At 35.4% G+C, this 19,024-nt stretch overlaps 1 protein-coding gene across 6 annotated transcripts in view; it reads left to right on the top strand.

Annotated features, from left to right (window-relative positions):
• The window catches only part of RAPGEF6 (Rap guanine nucleotide exchange factor 6), a 199,394-nt gene that overhangs the window by 129,828 nt on the left and 50,542 nt on the right, over nt 1-19,024 (top strand). For all 6 annotated transcript variants that reach the window (XM_058539966.1, XM_058539948.1, XM_058539958.1 and 3 more), the window contains 3 exons: nt 1,223-1,426; nt 3,743-3,851; nt 12,322-12,562. In XM_058539966.1, coding sequence (XP_058395949.1) covers nt 1,223-1,426; nt 3,743-3,851; nt 12,322-12,562 — 554 coding nt within the window. The remainder of the gene's footprint in view (nt 1-1,222; nt 1,427-3,742; nt 3,852-12,321; nt 12,563-19,024) is intronic.

The raw sequence follows: 19,024 nt of genomic DNA, 5'->3' as shown, positions 1-19,024 counted from the left end.
CTGCAAGTGGGTTGTGTGCTCCAGGCAATTTGAAGTTTTAGGAAGCAAATAGTAATGCAGCTCAGAAGTCAGATTGCCTGAATTAACATCCAAAACTCTACTATTTGCTAAATGTGTCAACCTGGACAAGTTGCCCAACCTGTTAACGCCTCAACTGTCTTATTTCACAGATAGTAGTCCCTTGTTTATTGGGATTTTTATGAGGATTATAATGAGCTAATGAATGTAATAATCTGAGAACAAAACCTGGCACACAGCAAATGCTCAAGAACCATTGTTTTTTACTCATTGTGTAAGTGGATTGAGTTGAATAAAGGGAAAAATTGGCAGATTCTTGTCCCTTTCTTTACCCCTTGGTTCCTGTAGCCTTCTCAGCAGCACATCTGCTCTATGCAAAATGGGAGGAATGAACAGAGACTGGGGAACTTGATTAAGAGGCTACAGAGGCTCACCACAATCATATGGGTCTTCCAGTGCTGGCTGTGTAGATATTCAAGGGGCTAGTGGAAAATAGAAACTGCCTTACAATCATGGTATTTTTTTTTTTTCGTAATCAGTCATCAAGTATTTATTGAATTCTACTTTGGACTCCAAGTTGTTATATGGGATCAGAACAGGTGTGAGACTTGGTCCCTGCCCTGAGAAAACTTGAGCTTCTTGTTATGGACATGAGATTTACACATATTACATTATTTGAGAATAGTTAAATATTAAACTGCTATTAGAACCCAGCAGTGAGAATCTTACTGGGTTTAAGGAAGATCTAAAATAATATATGAATAATATTCCTGGAAGAGGTGGAGACTTGAATGTGTCTTCGAATATTAGACAGTATTTGGAAAGGTGGTTCAAGTCCTTTAAGGTTTTAAATAAAGGTTTAAAAAGACTCTGGTTTTATGTAACATCTAAGAGATAAGCAAGATGGTAATAGAGTATATATTAGGAAGATTCAGGAAATGAGAAGTAATTTTTGTCCCCTCTCTAAATGAGACATCCCTTTGAAATCTTTTCCAACCTGTAATTATCCAGAAGTTTTGAAGAATTAAGAGATCTTATTCTTGAGAGTGCTCTGGGATGGAAGTTTTCCCTCCTTCAGTTTTATTTACCCTGGCTTACATATTCTTTACTCTTATGTTTCCAGTATAGCTCTAATTCTGATATTTTTAGAAAGCCTATAGGAATAGATACATTTATATACATTTTATCCTTTTCTACTTCCTAGAAAATGAATGGTCATCTCCGGTTATTGAATATTGCCTGTGCTGCAAAGGCTAAATGGAGACAGGTCGTGCTGCAAAAGGCTTCCCGGGAGTCCCCTCTGCATTTCAGCCTTAATGGAGGAAGTGAGAAGGGATTTGGTATTTTTGTCGAAGGAGTAGAACCTAGCAGCAAAGCTGCTGATGCAGGACTGAAACGTGGTGATCAGGTAAGTAAAATAAGCAACCACTTAGATTAAAGCCTTCTTATAAGTAATATATCTGCTACGTTTTTTCTCATTTGATGTTTTTTCAAGTAAGCATGATCAATTTAAGGAGATATTTTTTCGAGCTTCTTTTTAGAGGTGATATTTGAAAATAGTTTATTTCAAAAATATATTTGTTGTATATCCATTACTTTTAATGGAAAATTTGATATAGTGTGGTCAGAAACAGCATGGTCTTCTGGGCACCATCAGCATGACCTTTTTTGAATAATCCTGCCCGTCCTCCAAGGATTAGGAAACTGTATCAGCTGGCAACTTTAGAATATTCCAGAAAGATCAATATGTGAATTAGCAATCTTACAAGCTTTGAAGGAGCAAGCACTTCCACTCATAGCACTCTAAAATGTAAGTGGCTAAAGATGACCATAAATGATGGTTTCAGCTTAAATGATGTTTATATGGTAACAGAGTGAGCTAGTAAGGGACTAGAAAAAAGGAGAGACTGGAAGGAATTTGATGGGGATTTATTCTCTTCAAATAAGCATTGGGTAACTGTAGAGCAATATATTTCAAAATGTGATTACTGACAACCTTGTTACTAAAAAATGCTATTCCTAGGCCCACCTCAGTCCTACTAATCATATTAATCACATTCTTCAGGGATGAGGACTGGGAGTCAGTATTTTTAACAAAGCTCTCTAGACGATTCTCATGCACACCAAAGAGTGGTTCCCAAATCTGGCTGAATCACTTGGGAAGCTTACTCTTTCCCATTTAAAATTTTTTGTTTGTTGGTTTATTCATTGAGAATGTGGCTTTATTTTACTTTTAACTGAACCGTACTATCATTTTTTTAAATTATGAGGACATTCACATTATAAAAAGTTCTACACTTCAGAACAGTGGTTCTTAACTGGCAATGATTTTGCCTCCCAGGAAACATTCGGCAATGTCTGGAGATATTTTTGATTGTCATGACTTGGAGATTACTGTTGGCATCTAGTGAATAGAGGCCAGGGAGGCTGCTAAAAGCCTACAACACCCCCTGACAAGGCTACCCCCACAACAAAGAGTTATCCAGCCCAAATATCAATAGTGCAAGGAGTTAAACTCAGATGTAAAGTTGTAATGATCCCTTTCTTTCTCTAAGGGAGCTTTCTAAAAAAAAAAGAGATTTCTGGGCCTTACCCTAGACTACTCATTAAGAGTAGCTAATAGCTAGGAGCCTGGAGTCAGTATGTATGTTGTTCCAGCATTTTATTGTTAACGCATTTAAGAATCTGATTCTTTACAGACAAAAACAATGAAATTCAATGATTTCATTCCTAAAAGAGGAGAGAAATTTGTCATGCTTTTACTTCTTCCTTCAGTACTCCCAAGTATCATTGAAATTATATGATATTTTAGAGCTAAATTATTAAGATATTTTAACATATATTTTCTCTTTTTAAAAGTACTTTTGATATTTGCATGGTTTCATAAGCTTATTACTAACAGTCACTTAGACATTTATACCTGCCTTATTGATTTCATTGATCACCTCCATCTATGCCATGTGTCTCCATTGTTTTGATTCATCTCACAGTTGTCTTCTAGTTCTCCTACTACCTCTTCTGGTAAAGGGCAATGGGTATTATGGTTTTATGTGTCCTTGCATGTCTGATGATGCTTTTGTTCAGTGGATTATTTTTCTTTTCTAGGTATCTTTGGTTCCCCTACACACAAACAGTGATGCTTATAGATTCTTCTCTGTCCTTGGAATTAAAAATTTTCATTGGGATATGTTAAAAAATAGATCTCTCTATTTTCTTTGCATGGTACTAGATGATCCATTTCAGTATGTAGACTCAAAACTTTTTTCAACTCTGGGAATTTTACTTCTCTGATTTTTTTTCTTTTTCTTTTCCTAATATTTTGTTCCTAAATGAATTACTTCTTTTTTAAATGTAATAAATTTGCATTTAGAATATTGCACTAAAATTTGTACATACATACACAGGCAATAATTTTTATGATCTGACATGATTAATTTTTTTCCCTTCATATATAAACCATCCTCTGTTTTTTAAAAATTTTCTTAATATGATCCCAGAGGGAAGGAACTTTTAAAAAATGCTCATAGTAGATATTTGGTGAAATACAACAAAATAGAGGAAAAAAACAAACAGTAATCCCATTTCTCACAGAGATAACCATTGTTTACATATGGGTGCATTTTATTCACGTTTCATTTTATTTTTTCACCATTAGACTTAAGGTTGCAGAAGTAACTAATACTGTTTCTGTCTTAATTTGTATTTTTCCGATACTTTTCTCAAGATAATGGAAGTAAATGGACAAAACTTTGAGAATATTACATTTGTGAAGGCCCTTGAAATTTTGAGGAATAATACTCATCTTGCACTCACTGTAAAGACCAACATTTTTGGTGAGTTTTATTGTAAAAACTGTCTGAGCTTTTTTTTTGCTAATAGAAAAGAGAAAAGTCATTACAATGGAAAAGAGGATAGTAAAATATAAACATGTTTCTATCTAAATTATTTGAACATTTTTAGGATCTTTAGTGTTAAGATATAGTATTATGTATTATAGAATTTTCATTTTTCATTATTTGTATATAGGTGCCATACAAAGTGAGTTTTAAAATAGCTGTACAACTACATTCAGTCAGTCATTTATGAAATGTCTACTGAGTGTCTTATGTATGTACTTTGTTGGGAGATACTGAGTGAAACTTAGAATGGCATGAATGAAACATAAAAGTCATAATCAGGCTTTTTTCCCCACTGCTAATGTGTAAGTCAGTCTACTTCTAATGTTTTAGCTAGCTTTCTGAAATAATAATATGAATGCCAGATTAGCTGTTTCATGGAAATAAATTGAGTAAAACATTAATTAATCAGTGAGTTACACTTTTTAAATAATGATATACTCTTATCTTTCTATGTAGAAATGTTGATTATCATGCCTGTAGTGTGTTTTGATCATGTTTATGTTTGACTGAAACGAGGACTAAGTTTATACTTTTTCTATGTAAAAATGTTGATTATCATGCCTGTAGTGTGTTTTGATCATGTTTATGTTTGAATGAAACAAGGACTAAGTTTATACTTTTAACTTAATTTACTATTTGTTTTTTTAAACTTTTAGGAAGGACTTACTGTAATTTGGTTTCATTAGATACCATAAGATTTTCTCTGAAATTCTGAGGACAACAGTAAAAACAGTGTAACAATTGAAAATTATCAAAGAAAAAATGAGTCTTTATGAAGGAGGGAGGAAAAAAATTCCTCTAGGTCACTTAGGTTGCCATTTGAAAAATAAGTTGAATTTAAAAGCTGTGCCTGGAAAAGGAAGTTTCTTTTTTTTTTTTTTAATTCATTTTGGCTCCTCTGTATACTGCACTTAGTCATAATGAAAAGGGAAACATTTGGCATTTTTGCTGTTTTCACTTGAGTCCCTTTTGCTGAATTTTCATATTAAATTATATAAATATATAACTGTCTATTGGCAATTTCTTAATATATATTAGGTTAGCATAGAATAAGTAAGTAAGCCTTCAGTTTTTGGATTTCTTGGAGTTTGGACTAGTATCTAGAAACTTCAACTTTTGGGTTGAACTAAAAGGATTCTGATTTTGAAAAACGTGCAAGCAGAGCTTGCTCTGTCACCTAGAGCAAATTATTTAGTCTCCAGCTCTGTTTTATAAGATTCTTATAAGGATCAAATATCTTTAAACTTTTTGTGTCTGGCACATAATAATTACTAACTAGTATCAAATATTATTATGTATAAAAATATAGAGATAGTATTAATGTAGTGGTTAACAGCATGGATGGATGCTGGGAGACAGAAAAAGTAGATCTGAAGGATGTAGAAGTCAGTGAAGCCACAATCTCAGAACTCCTTGAGTGGTTAGAAACAATTACCCAGCAGAATGCTAGATGAGATGTGGCAGAGGAGGAAAGTTACGTGGTACTGCAAAAGGGAGCCCATACCCTCAATACTTCCTTTTTTACCACAGGAAGAGTATAGTCAGCCAACCCCAAGCAAAACACCAAAGAGTATCTCAAAGAAATATTAGTAAAACATCTGTAGAAGTAGAGCATTTTAGTTTGGATGAGGTGCCTGGAATAAAACCCTCGTAACTCTGGCATTACCACGAAACAAAGTTGAGAGCAGTTAGGTCTTCCTGCATGGAACACCAAGTCAGAACACCTACGAAAAGGAAACCTGTGACCAGAAAACAAATTTGTTTAGATGATACCAGAGCAAACCATACTTGGTCATTTTGTATTAATTAAAACTGATAGCCAGAGATCATCAGGCATAGGAGAACTAGGGTTATTGAGGGAGCATGATAGGTAACCTAATAAGTGAGCTTACAGATTCTAGAGAAAATAGTTAATTTAAGGAAGAGAAGAAAAACATTTCTATAACTCCGCACAGAGAGATTTCAAAATTCATCCCTTAAAGTAAGAACAGGATGTTAGGAAAAAAGAAACAACAATTATTGAGAAAGAAAGAATTCTTAGACTTAAAATATGGTAGCAAAGATGAAAACATTCAATAGAGGGAATAAATAATAAAGTTGAGAAAATCTCCTAGACTATAGAACAAAAAAAAAAAAGAAATAGAATTGAGCACTATTCCAGGAGATCTAAAAGAAAATACGAAGAAGAAAGTATTTAGGAAACAATAGCAGTCTATCCCAGAGTGAAAGAGGCTTGTGACTTTTCTAATTCAAAGGGCCATCTATAATGTGAGCAAAATGAATTTTAAAAAGTCATATCAGCTTTCTTTTTCAGTAGTGACTAAGAACAACTAAAAGAGCTAGACTAAATAGAACAAGTAGCTACAAACAATCATAAAAATCCAAAAAGATAGTGAACTACCACCTGACAGAACAGAGAGGAAGTTAGATCTTAAAGAGGTGAACTGGAGCTGTATCTGCGCTGGGGCATTTACTAGTACAAAAAGGCAACTAAGAGATTGAGCCTCTTGGCAGTAGACTCCCAGGAAAAGGTGAAAGAGTTGGAATCCTGCAGTTGCTGGGAGCACAAACGCTGGGTGTGTCAAATCCCTTCCCCCCTCCTGAGACTGTACCCCAAAAGGATGTCTCTTTTTTTCCAGGGCCATTTTCTCATTCATAGACTGTAGCTGAGAGAAGGAGCTCTTGGGTAAACTCACAGGTTTATAGTTTAGAGCCCACCAAAGGCCAGAACACTCTAGCATTACCACCTTTGTTCAGGATTAGGACCTTGCGTGACCGACTCTGAAGTGGATGTGGACTGTACTCTAGGCAGCTCAGAAGAATCTCGAGTTTTGGCCCTGGCCCTCAGGTGCCTGGCAAAAGAAAATAAAAATCCTCTTTAGAGGATAGTAGCAGCAACCTGTTATTTGTAAAAAGAATTTTTCAAATATACAGTCAAGCAAACAATCAAAGATTGTGAGACACTCTTAACAGTCAGTGTAAACCAGAACCAACAGAAACCTATTCTGGAGCTCCTATGGTTGGAGCTCCAGAATATCAAACACAGACTATAAGGTAACTATCTTATGTACATGATGATAAGCAAATTAAGGGTTCCAGTTCTGGGTAAGATGGAGTAAACACATGCCACCCGTCATCTCCCATTGAACTCAACAATAAAACCTGGACAGAATCATGACCCACCTGGTTTGAGAACTCAGAAAATTCAGAGTACGACCACCAGCAGTGAATTTGCCCTTTTTTTTTGACTCCAGTATCCGCTGGGCTGGACTCAAGGCAATGTGAAACTTGGATGTGAGTATTGTGGTACAGACTGAGAAAGATCCGGGAGAAGCCTGGCTTCAGAAATGGGAAAGGGAACTCTGAAAGCTCAGAGTTAAGGAATTCCCAATTTTTTTCCTGTTCTTTTTCTCTCCATTCTTTCAAGCCCCAGCCTCTAAGCAATCCAGTGGCATTGACAGTGGCCTGCAATGGAAAGCTGCACAGGCCAGGATTCAGAGGGAGGGGGACCTTCCTCTCCCTTCAGTGGAGCTATGCCCCCAAGAAGGCAAGGGCAACTTCATTGCCTTTTTTTCCCCCAATCTCTGTCCTCCTGTTACTTGGCCCCTAAGGCACTACAGTGCCTTACAATTACAAAGTCCTATACATTTTCTTTCTATAGGACCAAAAAATGGAGCCTAAGGAACTGGAAGGTATCAGGTTGATAGCTGAGAGGGAAGAGACAACTCCATAAAGTTACTTATGAGATCCTGGTCTCACCCCCATCCTGCGCATGCACGGATCTGATCCTATTCCTATTTAGTATACCATAGACTTGGAGAACTGACGTAACAGGTAGACCTCTGCGCTCAGGTCCCAGACTTACCACTAGGTGGCACAAAGTGGACAGATCCGTATGCAAAAACTTTGAAAACTGAATATTAGAATCACAGCCCACAGAAGCCTAAACAGAAATATCAGCATTTTCCATAGGATGTAAATAGGACTCAGAGCAATTTTAACTGTAAAAAGGATCCCCTGTTACATATTTATTTTTCTTAGGGTTTGCTGAGCTTTTGAATTTGTGCATTGAAAACTCACATCAATTTTAGAAATTTCATGGCCATTATCACTTCAGATACTGCCTTTGCCCCTCTCTCTCTGTTCTTTCCATGTGGGAGATCAGTTACTTGTATGTTAGAAGATTTGTGTTGCATGTCCCTCTTATAGTCTGTTGTATTCTTTCCATTTTTTTCCCTCTTTGTGCTTCAGTTTGGGTATTTTCTAATGACCTCTGTTTAAGCCTAGATACCCTGTTTTCTGCTATATTCTTTCTGCTGTTAAATACATGCAATAAGTTTAATTTTAGATATTAAATTTTCAGTTCTAGAATATCCGTTTGAATTTCTTTTATAAACTCCACTTCTGTTGCACTTCATCTTTTCGTCCGTTTTATCTTTTGCTCTATTTTCTTTAATATATTTGTAACAGTTATAAGATCCTTGTGTGTTAACTCCAACATTTGGATTATCTTTTATCCTGTTTTCCCCTCTGGTTATCAGTCATGTTTTCTTACTTTGTGTGTCTTATAATTTTTTATTGCATGCTGTACTTTATGTATAAAGGAACCTTAGAGAATAGTGAAATTAATATTTTCTCACAGAGAGGATTTGCCATTTCCTCTGTTTAAGCAGGTAGGGTAAGGGGAATTGAGCCAGGTCCTGCTGGGTTGCAGAATTACTTAAACTTTGTCCAGTGGTTTCAAGTTGAGAGCAAGACTTGTCATGTGCTTGATGCAGGCCCCTCCTCTGATGGAACTTTGTCTCTAAGCACCAGAGATTGTGGGAAGTTTCACTCTGCTTTTTCAGCCTTGTCCTTCTGTCCCCACCCCAATCTCTACCTCAGCCATGATTTTTGATTTGGTCTGGTAGCTTTCTGTCTCCTTTTTTAATATCAGTTCAAAATCTTCAGAGATTTTGAGCTTAGTAGCTCTTGAGCCTCCCACCCAAATCAGGTAAGTCAGTCAGGTGTTTGTTAAAAGTCCCTCCCTGTTGTGTGACTTTGTCTCCTAAGTACCATGAGACTGTAAGAAATTTCCAGCCATTCCCCAGCCTCCCCAGCCAGTTGTCCTACTGTTAGAGGTATCCTGTGGAGAAAAGCGACCCTGCTTTTGGGCTTCTCTGTATTCTAGTTTTCATGCCAGTACTCATTTTTGATCAACCATCAAAAATTCTCTTTTCTCTAATAGAGTCCCTCTACCTGATCTGCACCTCATGTTTAAGCTCAGCAAATGCCCCCAGAAAATAAAACAGCTGGCAATCTCAGTTTACCCTTTTCCTGCTCTGGAATTTTAGTTCATCTATTCCTCTTGGCTTGCACGACTTTCCGATATCTTGCAAAATCCCACCATTCAGATAATTTATTGTTAGCATTTTAATTTTTTAATAAAGGTAATACATGCATATGTTTTGAAAATTAAAACACTAAAGAAAAATACACACATGATGGAACCATACCGTGTACAGTATTCTTTGGCCTTTCCACATCAATTCAAACATATTTACTTCTTGCATAATTGTTACCACGTAGAACTCCATTGCGTTATTATCATGAGCTATTGAGCTGATATCATATTGAGGGATGTTTTAGTTTGTTTACAGTTTTTGCTGTTTACAATGATGTAATAATCCTTTGTACTTATCTTTTATGCTTGTATAGATATACCTACAAGATAAATTTCTCGAAATGGAATACTTTTGACAGTTACTGCCCAGTTTTCCTTTCCAAAAGTTTACCCCGATCTACATACATTTCATTCATCAGTGTATAAGAATGCCTCTGCAGTGGGTATAATCAACATTATAGTTATTGATATGTATTCTTTAATAATGAGAAAGGTTGAGCACCTTTTTTATATGTTAACGTTTATTTTTTATAAACAATTTTTTCATTTGTCCATTTTTATATAGAGTTACTTACCTTTTCTTGATTTGTTTGAATTTCTTATAAATAAAGGACAGTATCTTTTTGTCTTGTGTCACAAATACTTTCCCCAAGTTATTTGTTTTTTTGACTTTCCTTGTTTGTGTGTGTGTAAACACACATACACGTATTCCTATGTGTAGAGAGTGAGAAATTTTTAATCTGTGTAGTCAGATTTATTAAACTTTTCTTTTATTGATTCTTGGGCACTTTGATGTCTGATTCATATATCTGATGTTGCTGTTTAATGGCATTGTAATTAGATTGGCTCACAATCATTAGTTTTTGTCTTTAATTTTTTTTAATTAACACAATCATTTCTTTATCTACAAATCACAAGCTTCACAAATTTTTTACTTATAATTGTATATGCAAGTACAATGAAGACATAAACTACTTTATAGACTATTCAGTCCCGCTACATACACACTTCAGCCAGGGATATCTCCTGCCCATTCAGAGATTTCCTGTTGCTCTTAACAGAAAGTTTGAAAACTTTACCATAGCATTATCAAGCCCCTTTTCTACCTTCTCTAGTCATCTTCATTTTCTTGAACTTTCCTTCTACCACAAAGACTTGGAACTTAAGATTTCCTCTGCCTGGAATCATTCCTCCTTCCCCTCCCTTTGCCTAGTTAAAATCTGTTAGCCTTAGTGATCTCTTCTTACTTAGTGACTTAATTAGGGAAGATTTTCCCTTTCCTGCTATCTTAATTAGTTCATCTTATTATGTTCTCTCTGTACCATGTGTCTTAGACTGACTGTATGTTCCACAACATCAGGAATATGCAGGCATCTAGTAGTGTAGTGCCTGACATGTATTCATAGGTCAGTAAATATTTTCTGAATGAATGAATACAGTATCTTGATTTTAACTCAAAAAAGCTTTTTTACCTTTACCACATGGCTTAAAATAAAGTGAAATTTAAAAAATAGAAACTGGAAGGAATTGACTTCCTTCCAGTATCTTTGAAACGTGACTCCTGAAGATTTCCAGTATTTTGAAGACAGAAAATGTGCTTTGAATAAGCTTGCAATGTGCTTTGGTAGTGTGACATCATCCTGGTTGAAACTTTCAAAATGATCCAGTTTTACAACTGCATATCAAACTATTTATGTTGTGATGCATCAATTCTTAAGGCTTTATCCATTTGAATCTTACTTGTAAGTCCTTTGATGTGGGAAACGATTGATTTATCCCCAAAACAACAGAAAGGATCGTAATTATCTTTGTTTGGAGTTTCAGTGGGCACATTTATACAATTTACAGCTTTTCTTCTGTAAACCTACAGAGTAATACTGCTCAAAGCTACACCTACTGATAAGCTGAAGTTCTCTATCTCGTGTGGCTCAAGACCTGCATCTTCGAGAATGTGCAGCCCCTATTTTTTTTTCATGCAAATCCCCCCAAGGCATCATGAGTGTTTGGGAAAGTTACTTTCTACTTCAGCATTTATCGTTTTAGTACTTTTTTTCCTCTAGCAGTTTGTCTTATTTAAGAACACACATTTAAAACAACAACAACCGAAAAAACTTTTTTATGACATTACTTAATAGGAAATAGGTGTTACAAATTTTCCTACCTGGAAAATGAGACACTAATAGCTTCTAGATATATAGCCTTATGCAGATTTATCTTTCTTTTGCCTAACCCCAGGGAGGTATAACCCCTCTCGCAAGGTGAAAAATCACATCTAGGCAAAGAGATTGCTAGGCAGCAAGTGCCCTGATGCACTTGCATGCTCCTTAAGGATGAAGTAACTCACGAGACTTAAGGTTGATAGAAAGTTATCTAAGAATAATTGGTTGTTTACTTCAGACCACTGTAGTGAATGTTTATTAGCTGCTTTACTGAGAAACATAAGTCTCATAAATGTGAGGAAGTTTCCTTGAGGAAATTGTCGTATATTACCGAATTTAGCACTATCTATTTCTGGTAAAAACAGATCCAGCGAAGCTCTTCCCACTTTTTTAATGGCTAAATTTTATAAAACCGAGCCTGACTATAATACTTATACCTCATCTCAAATGATATATATTATAATAAGGAATAACATATAATCAATAGAATCTAAATGTCTGTTTCTATAAAATCTGAGTTGGTTAGCAATTATATTGCTTATTACCTAAATAGAAACCCCTGGACTTTTCAAACATACTGGCGTCCTGCCTACTTCCTTTCCATTTTCCCCAGAGACTCTCTTTTTATCAGTATTAGACAACATTAGAAGTATAGTCAGGTATAAAAGCTGAAGAGGAAAGTGGATATAGCTGATAAATAAAGGATAGGTATAAATTTCATAATGTTTAATGAATGAGGCTATGAAAGGCCAAGTAATAGGCCTATGTTTATCCGACTTTATGTTTATCCTTAAAATTTGTTGATATAAAAACTTTCTAATGAGAAGAAAAGAAATGACAGTGTATTTATTTATTTCCACAGTGTTCAAAGAGTTACTTAGTAGGACTGAACAAGAGAAATCTGGCGTTCCTCACATTCCCAAAATTGCTGAAAAAAAAAGTAATCGCCATTCAATCCAGGATGTACCAGGAGATATTGAACAGACATCACAGGAGAAAGGAAATAAGAAAGTAAAAGCAAATACTGTTTCAGGTGGAAGAAACAAAATCAGAAAAATTTTGGATAAAACAAGATTTAGTATCTTGCCTCCAAAACTCTTTAGGTAGGTAATGCCAAGCTCAGTCATGTAGGCATTTTCCTATTGAAGTTTTTATTTCGGGGAAGGGAAGTTTGGGTTAGTTTCGTTTTTTATGTGACTAACGTATCATAAAATCTATAATCAATCCATGAATAGGAAAGAATAAATTCTGAATGTTTCCCCATCACATCTATGAATTTACCACTGCTAGATTATATATTCTTCCATTAGCCTTGTTTTGAATTTTAGAAAATACTGCCCGTTTTATTTTATGAAATCTTTTTTTTGTATATTTTTGGTCCAATTTCAGTCCCTTGGTCTACAAATTTGAGCACCTTAAATCTTGGGACATATTCACTGATACTGGTTTTTTGTCTTTTAAATCATCTTTCTCTTATTGCACTATTTATTCCCTCCTGACTTCTAAAGCTGACCTTTTTAATTAAATCTATGTCTGTTTCCAAAATGGGATGTCACAAAAACTGAGTAAAACTTTATCATTTTAAATGTAATTTAAGGTCTCTAAAATACTGATGAAATCAATCCACTGAAGTGTGATGACTGAGAATGACTGTAGTATATATTATATCTGTGTATATTATACATTATCTACTTCCTAAAGCAATCACAAAAGTTCTAATCAAATATAGTACTTATACTTAGCACATAGTAGGCACTCAGTATTTGTTGAGTAAGTTAAGACAGTGAATTGATCAGTGAAAGAAGGAAAGCATATTCAAACAAAATACTTATTTGGTTCCTGATAGTTTCTGGCACTGTGCCAGGTGATAATTAATAGAGGTGGGAAGGTAGTCCCTACTTTTAAGGAATTCATATCAGGAACCCTTTATTCTCCACACATTTATTATACATTCAGCACAATATCCAGAGATAGAAATATAGAAAGATAAGTAGAGCAAGTTTCTTGTCCTCCAAGAGTTGATCATCTAAAAGAGAAGGCAGGCAAATGGTGTGTTACAGGTTGATAAATGTTTTGATGTGTACAAAGTCAGAACAAGCTTGATAGATTTGAGTAGTCTGTGTTTGTATTTGCACACCTAGAGATAAAGCAAGAGAGATAGGTAAGTACTAGGTTATGAAGGACTTGGAATGTTATGCTCAAGATATTGATTTCATCATGTCATAATGATGGGAACCATAGAAGGCACGTGATGTGACAAGATTTGTTCTTTTAGGAAGATCTCTGTTAGCTGTGTTAGTGGTTTGGAGTTGAAGGTGCAGCACAATGTAGCAGTAATAGCAAGGAGACTAATTAAGAGGCAACTTGGAATTAGGTAAATGTCTACTCTCATCTTTTACGTAGTTAAAGATCTCAAAGATTTCCTGATCAGAAAATGCTCTTCCTGAGTTATTTCCAGTCAGGGAAACACATTTACTCTTCATTTAATTTGGGGCTCACAGAGGATTGAAATATCCTGAGCTCTGTCCTTAATGTCACTCATTTCTAAAAAGTTTATCACTCATTCCTTTCTGAATGACAGCTCTCCTTGAGGCGAGTGGCTTATAAAAATCATAACTTCAAAACAAAATTCTTTTTATATTGAGTATACTATAGTATGACAGTAGCACAGCACACGCTGTAAGAAAAGACTTGTTCTCACGAGTGAGAATTGAGTAAGGAGAATATAAGAGGGGCCAGCCCAACCTGAAGAGACTAGGGACAATTTTGGAAGGCCAGAAGTCTGCATGAAGGCACTGAGAAAAGGAGAAAAGAATTGAGGATCAGAAGACAGTAAAGAATTCACAAGGGAAGTTCCTTAGGAGGTAATACCCTAAGTTCCATTTTCAGAAACCCTGGTAGGTTTGGTCTGGAATACATATATCTCCTTTAACTGGTTCTCATTTAGAGGAGTGGCACAGTTGTGACATGTGTCATATAAAAGCAGAGAACATTGTGTTTGTAACTGACTAGCTTGTTAGTGTCACATTCCAACCTGCTATATTTAAGTTTCAGGCAGCAAAGTCAATATCTCATCTCCACAGTATCTCCTTCAGGGAGTGGAAATTGGTTACTCCGCTTGGATTTCTCTTTTTGGTTACAGCAGGAGGCATGGAAATTGAGGTGACCGGGAACCATCATTTGAGTATTTTCAAGCATTCTTTGTTTTTTTTTTTTTTTTTAAGATTTTATTTATTTATTTATTTTCCCCCCAAAGCCCCAGTAGATAGTTGTATGTCATAGCTGCACATCCTTCTCATTGCTGTATGTGGGACGCAGCCTCAGCATGGCCAGAGAAGCGGTGTGTCGGTGCACGCCCGGGATCCGAACCCGGGCCGCCAGCAGCGGAGCACGCGCACCCAACCGCCAAGCCACGGGGCCGGCCCTCAAGCATTCTTTCTTTATATTGGTACCCCAAAAAATGAAAGCTATAGTAGAAATAGTTTTACTTAAACTCAGAAGGAATTTTGTTTTTTTTTCCCATCTCAGTGTACAAGCATTTATTGAGTTTTCTACTTTGTGCCAACAGGAGGCTGTTGGCTATAAATACAAACATAAATAAAATGCTGCCCTTCAGGAGTTAATATTAAACTATCTCTTCTAAACATGTTTCAATGAAGTAAAATGCTAATAATTTCAGCCATAAAAATGCCAAAAAATAGATTATTTTAGTAGAAATCGTAAATGTGGGGCCGGCCCCGTGGCTTAGCGGTTAAGTGCGCAGGCTCCGCTGCTGGCGGCCTGGGTTCGGATCCCGGGTGCGCACCGACGCACCGCTTCTCCGGCCATGCTGAGGCTGCGTCCCACGTACTAGAAGGATGTGCAGCTATGACATACAACTATCTACTGGGACTCCGGGGGAAAAAATAAATAAATAAATAAAATTATTAAAAAAAAAAAATCGTAAATGTTTTCTACTGGAGCATATTTTGCAGAGAGAACCGATTTGTCATTTTACCTTTCAGACTGGCCACTTTGCATTTTTGAGAACATATGTCACATTTCTTGGCACTTAATCATTACAAATAAATTCAGACAATCCCTTTTGCTACACACACAAAAAAATGGCTAAAACTTCAATAGAAAAATAGGCAGAGATGGTCTGCATCAATAATAAATCAAAGATATGCAATTTAAAATAGGATACTGTTTGTTTCATCAAAGATTGACAGAATTATCAGGGCCAGAATTAATAAGGTAGGATAGATAATAAGCTCAGATTGCTGTGGGAATATAAAATGATGCCATCTTTCTATAAAGCAGTTGGGCGATTTTTTATTAAGTGCTTTAAAAATGTTCATACCTTTGATTCAGTAATTCCATTTCTAATAATAATTAGATGAAGATTTATATACAGATGTTCTTAGAAGTATTATCTATAAAAAAACAAAATTGGAAACTGCCTAAATATCCAGCTACAAGGGATTGGTTAAATAAATTGTGCTATATACCGTAAAAGTGACTAGAAGGGAAAATGTGGATTGTGGTTTTCTCTAGAGTGTGGTTTTATAGGTAATTTTTTCCCTTTCTTGCTTGCTTGTTTTCTATATTTTTTTAGTTTTCTGCTTTGATTGAAAAAGAGTGTAATGAGTTTAATTCCACAATTTCTGGACATCTCCTATGTGCCAGGGCTCTTTGGAAGGGGCACTTGGTCTCTACCTTTTGCGGCACTCCCTTCTCTAAGAGTAGAGGATGCATTGTCACAGAAGTACTTTAAGAAAGAATGTCTGCGTCTGAGAGAGGAGCAAAGAAAACGAACATAAAGAAAGAACAAATAGTTGAGACAAGAATAGATAATTCCCCAAATCCCTAACCATGACATAATTTTAAAATGAAAGAATGCTCCTGAAAATTAAAAGTGAAAAAAAATTTATTGATATTGAATAGCATCTGTAAATTAAGACTTGCTGTGGTTTTTATTGACCTGAGAATATTTCACAATTCAGGATACCTGATCTCCTATCTTTTTTTAATCACTCAGCTTTTATTTTGTTTTCTTTAATAACAAATTGCCTAAGTAGCATCTTTATATTATTCATTGTAACAGTCCCAGAAGTAGACTGCTTATCAGAAGTTATTTTTTCTCCCCATTTCTTGTCAGCATACTTTGTTTGCTTTTAATATTGGGATTATTTTTTATTTGCATAGTGATGATATTTACACAGCCTTTTTAGTGTCATAATATGAAACAAATATGCTTTTATTCTAAGTAAGTTTAGTGTTGGGGAATTATTGAGGAATTTTTCAAAACTATCTTGTTTTTGTTACTGCATCACCTTCTCAGGAGACTGTTTTGGTAAGAAATGACATAATTATTTGCAAATGGGCTTTATCAGTTCAGCTTCCAAACAAGCATGGATATTTTGCCAATTAGATACTATTTCATTCATGTCATAGCATGAGTTGTACATAACATTAATATAGTTTTCATTTATACATGCTCACACCTTAATAACCATAAATTTGTAACCAGCTTTACATTATTATAACCATGCAGTGTCATATCTATTGCTTATTAAAAAGCAGAAGTAATGTTAAATAACATCAGTAAGAGAGATAATGACTTTTAGTCTTTCTTGTGCTTCTCTCACTCTCTGTAGTAAATTCCAACTTACTGCAGCTGATGCAGCCAATTCCCTTTAATACAAAATTGTAACTTTTTAACATTGTTAAAGTTACTTCTACTTTGATTATTAGTAGGACCAGCTAATCTCTTTAGCAGTTTGCTTTGTTGAATTCAGTTGCCTGACCCTTTGTGTCTAAAACTTGGCAAGTTTGTTTTCAAAAATCAATTAAAGAAACGTTGTATTAAAAAATCTGTATATTTTTTCTACATAATTTAAATTGTTGCCAAATTACTTAAAAAACTATAAGTAAAATATCTGTGAAAGCCCTCCTCCTTTTTTCCTCTTATCTAACTTTAAAACATTTAGCTCCGATCTTTAGGAATACACACCTAATTATAAAGAACCAGTTTAACATAAAGACAAATTACTTATCAAAGTAAGATATTTCCTTTATCTTTATCTCTCAGATTAGACTGCCTTCTCTCCCTAGGGAAACATTTCCTGTTTCTCTAGTGCCTTTACCTGTTGTACCCACCCTGCCCCGCACTATTTTTCAATATGAATTGTTTATTCTTCCTACATTTGTACTATCTGTTTTACTTTTGGTAAGAGTAATTCACTATCTTCTTAAAAATAGGAATCCTATTTTCCTCTGTGCCAAAATATTACCTACATTACCTAATTTAATCCTTACAGTAGTCTTGAGGGATAGATAGTATCATTCACATTTTTAGATGAGGAAACCAATGTCCAGAAACAGAAAGAAATTTCCCTGAGGTCACACAGCTGATAACCCAGGTCTGTCTGGCATAGCTTGCTCTTGAAACACTTATCTTTGCTCTCTTCCATGCCTTCATGCTTTTCCCTAACTCATCTGCTCTCTCTCTCGTCTTAGGTCTGTCTTCCTTGTCTGGCTATTAGCAGTTCTTTAGCTGTTTATTTAACTGTCCTCTGCGCTCCATCTTGCATAGTTTCCTAATCTGCCTAAATCCTATTTTTTACTCCTAACATTCTAGATGTATCCCATATCGCTCATTTTTAAGACATACCTTAATCCATTTTATGATAATGGGTAAGTATTCTGTGATACCTCTGTTTGTATGTGTAGCAAGTACTGAGTACAGTGCTGCGTTGAATAAAATATAGATAAGAGTTCATATTAACCTAAAGCCTTGGTTTTAACATAAGCACAACCCTTAGATTTCTAAGTGGTATTTTGGTTGTTGATGTTGATGGAAATCTTTTGTTCATTGCTATCCTGTGTTTGTGTAGGACTGTTTCACTTATCCTATGTTTTATAGGACTTTTGGGGGTATCTAAAACTTAAGTGGGAGAGTTATATTTCTTTGTTTTGATTTTTTCTCTTCAATGGGTTTAGAGTTGCCTGTGTAACACCTCTAAAATATTTTAAAGGAAGAATGTTTTATTTTCTTAAACATAGCCATATAATTAATACTTGTTTTTGAAACCTTTAAAGGGAATTAACTTTAGACAGCTTGCTTTCTGCTCTGGTTTTGATGTTTTCATCTAGGGAACAGCCAAATAATTAGACTTGAGAGATCACAGAAGAAATATTGTGCCCTTAGAATAAGCTTTAGGGGCTATGAAATTCTTTTTCTTCTATTTTCATTTCTGGTCCGCTTTTTCCTTCTCTTTTCTATTTGTCACATATTCACATTGTTGTTTGTTGCTATTCTCTGTGTCATCCTCCTGTTATCTTTTCCCTTTTGCTGGTTTGGGCAATTCTCAGGTTGTTCTTATGTTTGAAGACCTCTCTTATTTTGTCACTCGAACCTGGCTCCATTGTTTTCTACAAACTGCCATATTTTTGGTTTGGATTTAGACCCACTCTATCCTTTGCCTACAAGGTCACTAGGCTTTTCTGTTAAGGGAGAGAACCTTGCTGTGGTGTGGCTCTGCATTGTTGGGTACATATATTAGTGTCCAGTGAAACTAGGC

The sequence above is a fragment of the Diceros bicornis genome, chromosome 1 (assembly GCF_020826845.1).
Source record: "Diceros bicornis minor isolate mBicDic1 chromosome 1, mDicBic1.mat.cur, whole genome shotgun sequence".
NCBI lineage: Eukaryota > Metazoa > Chordata > Mammalia > Perissodactyla > Rhinocerotidae > Diceros > Diceros bicornis.
Note: the sequence above shows the minus strand (reverse complement) of the source record. Positions and strands in the feature narration are given on the sequence as shown.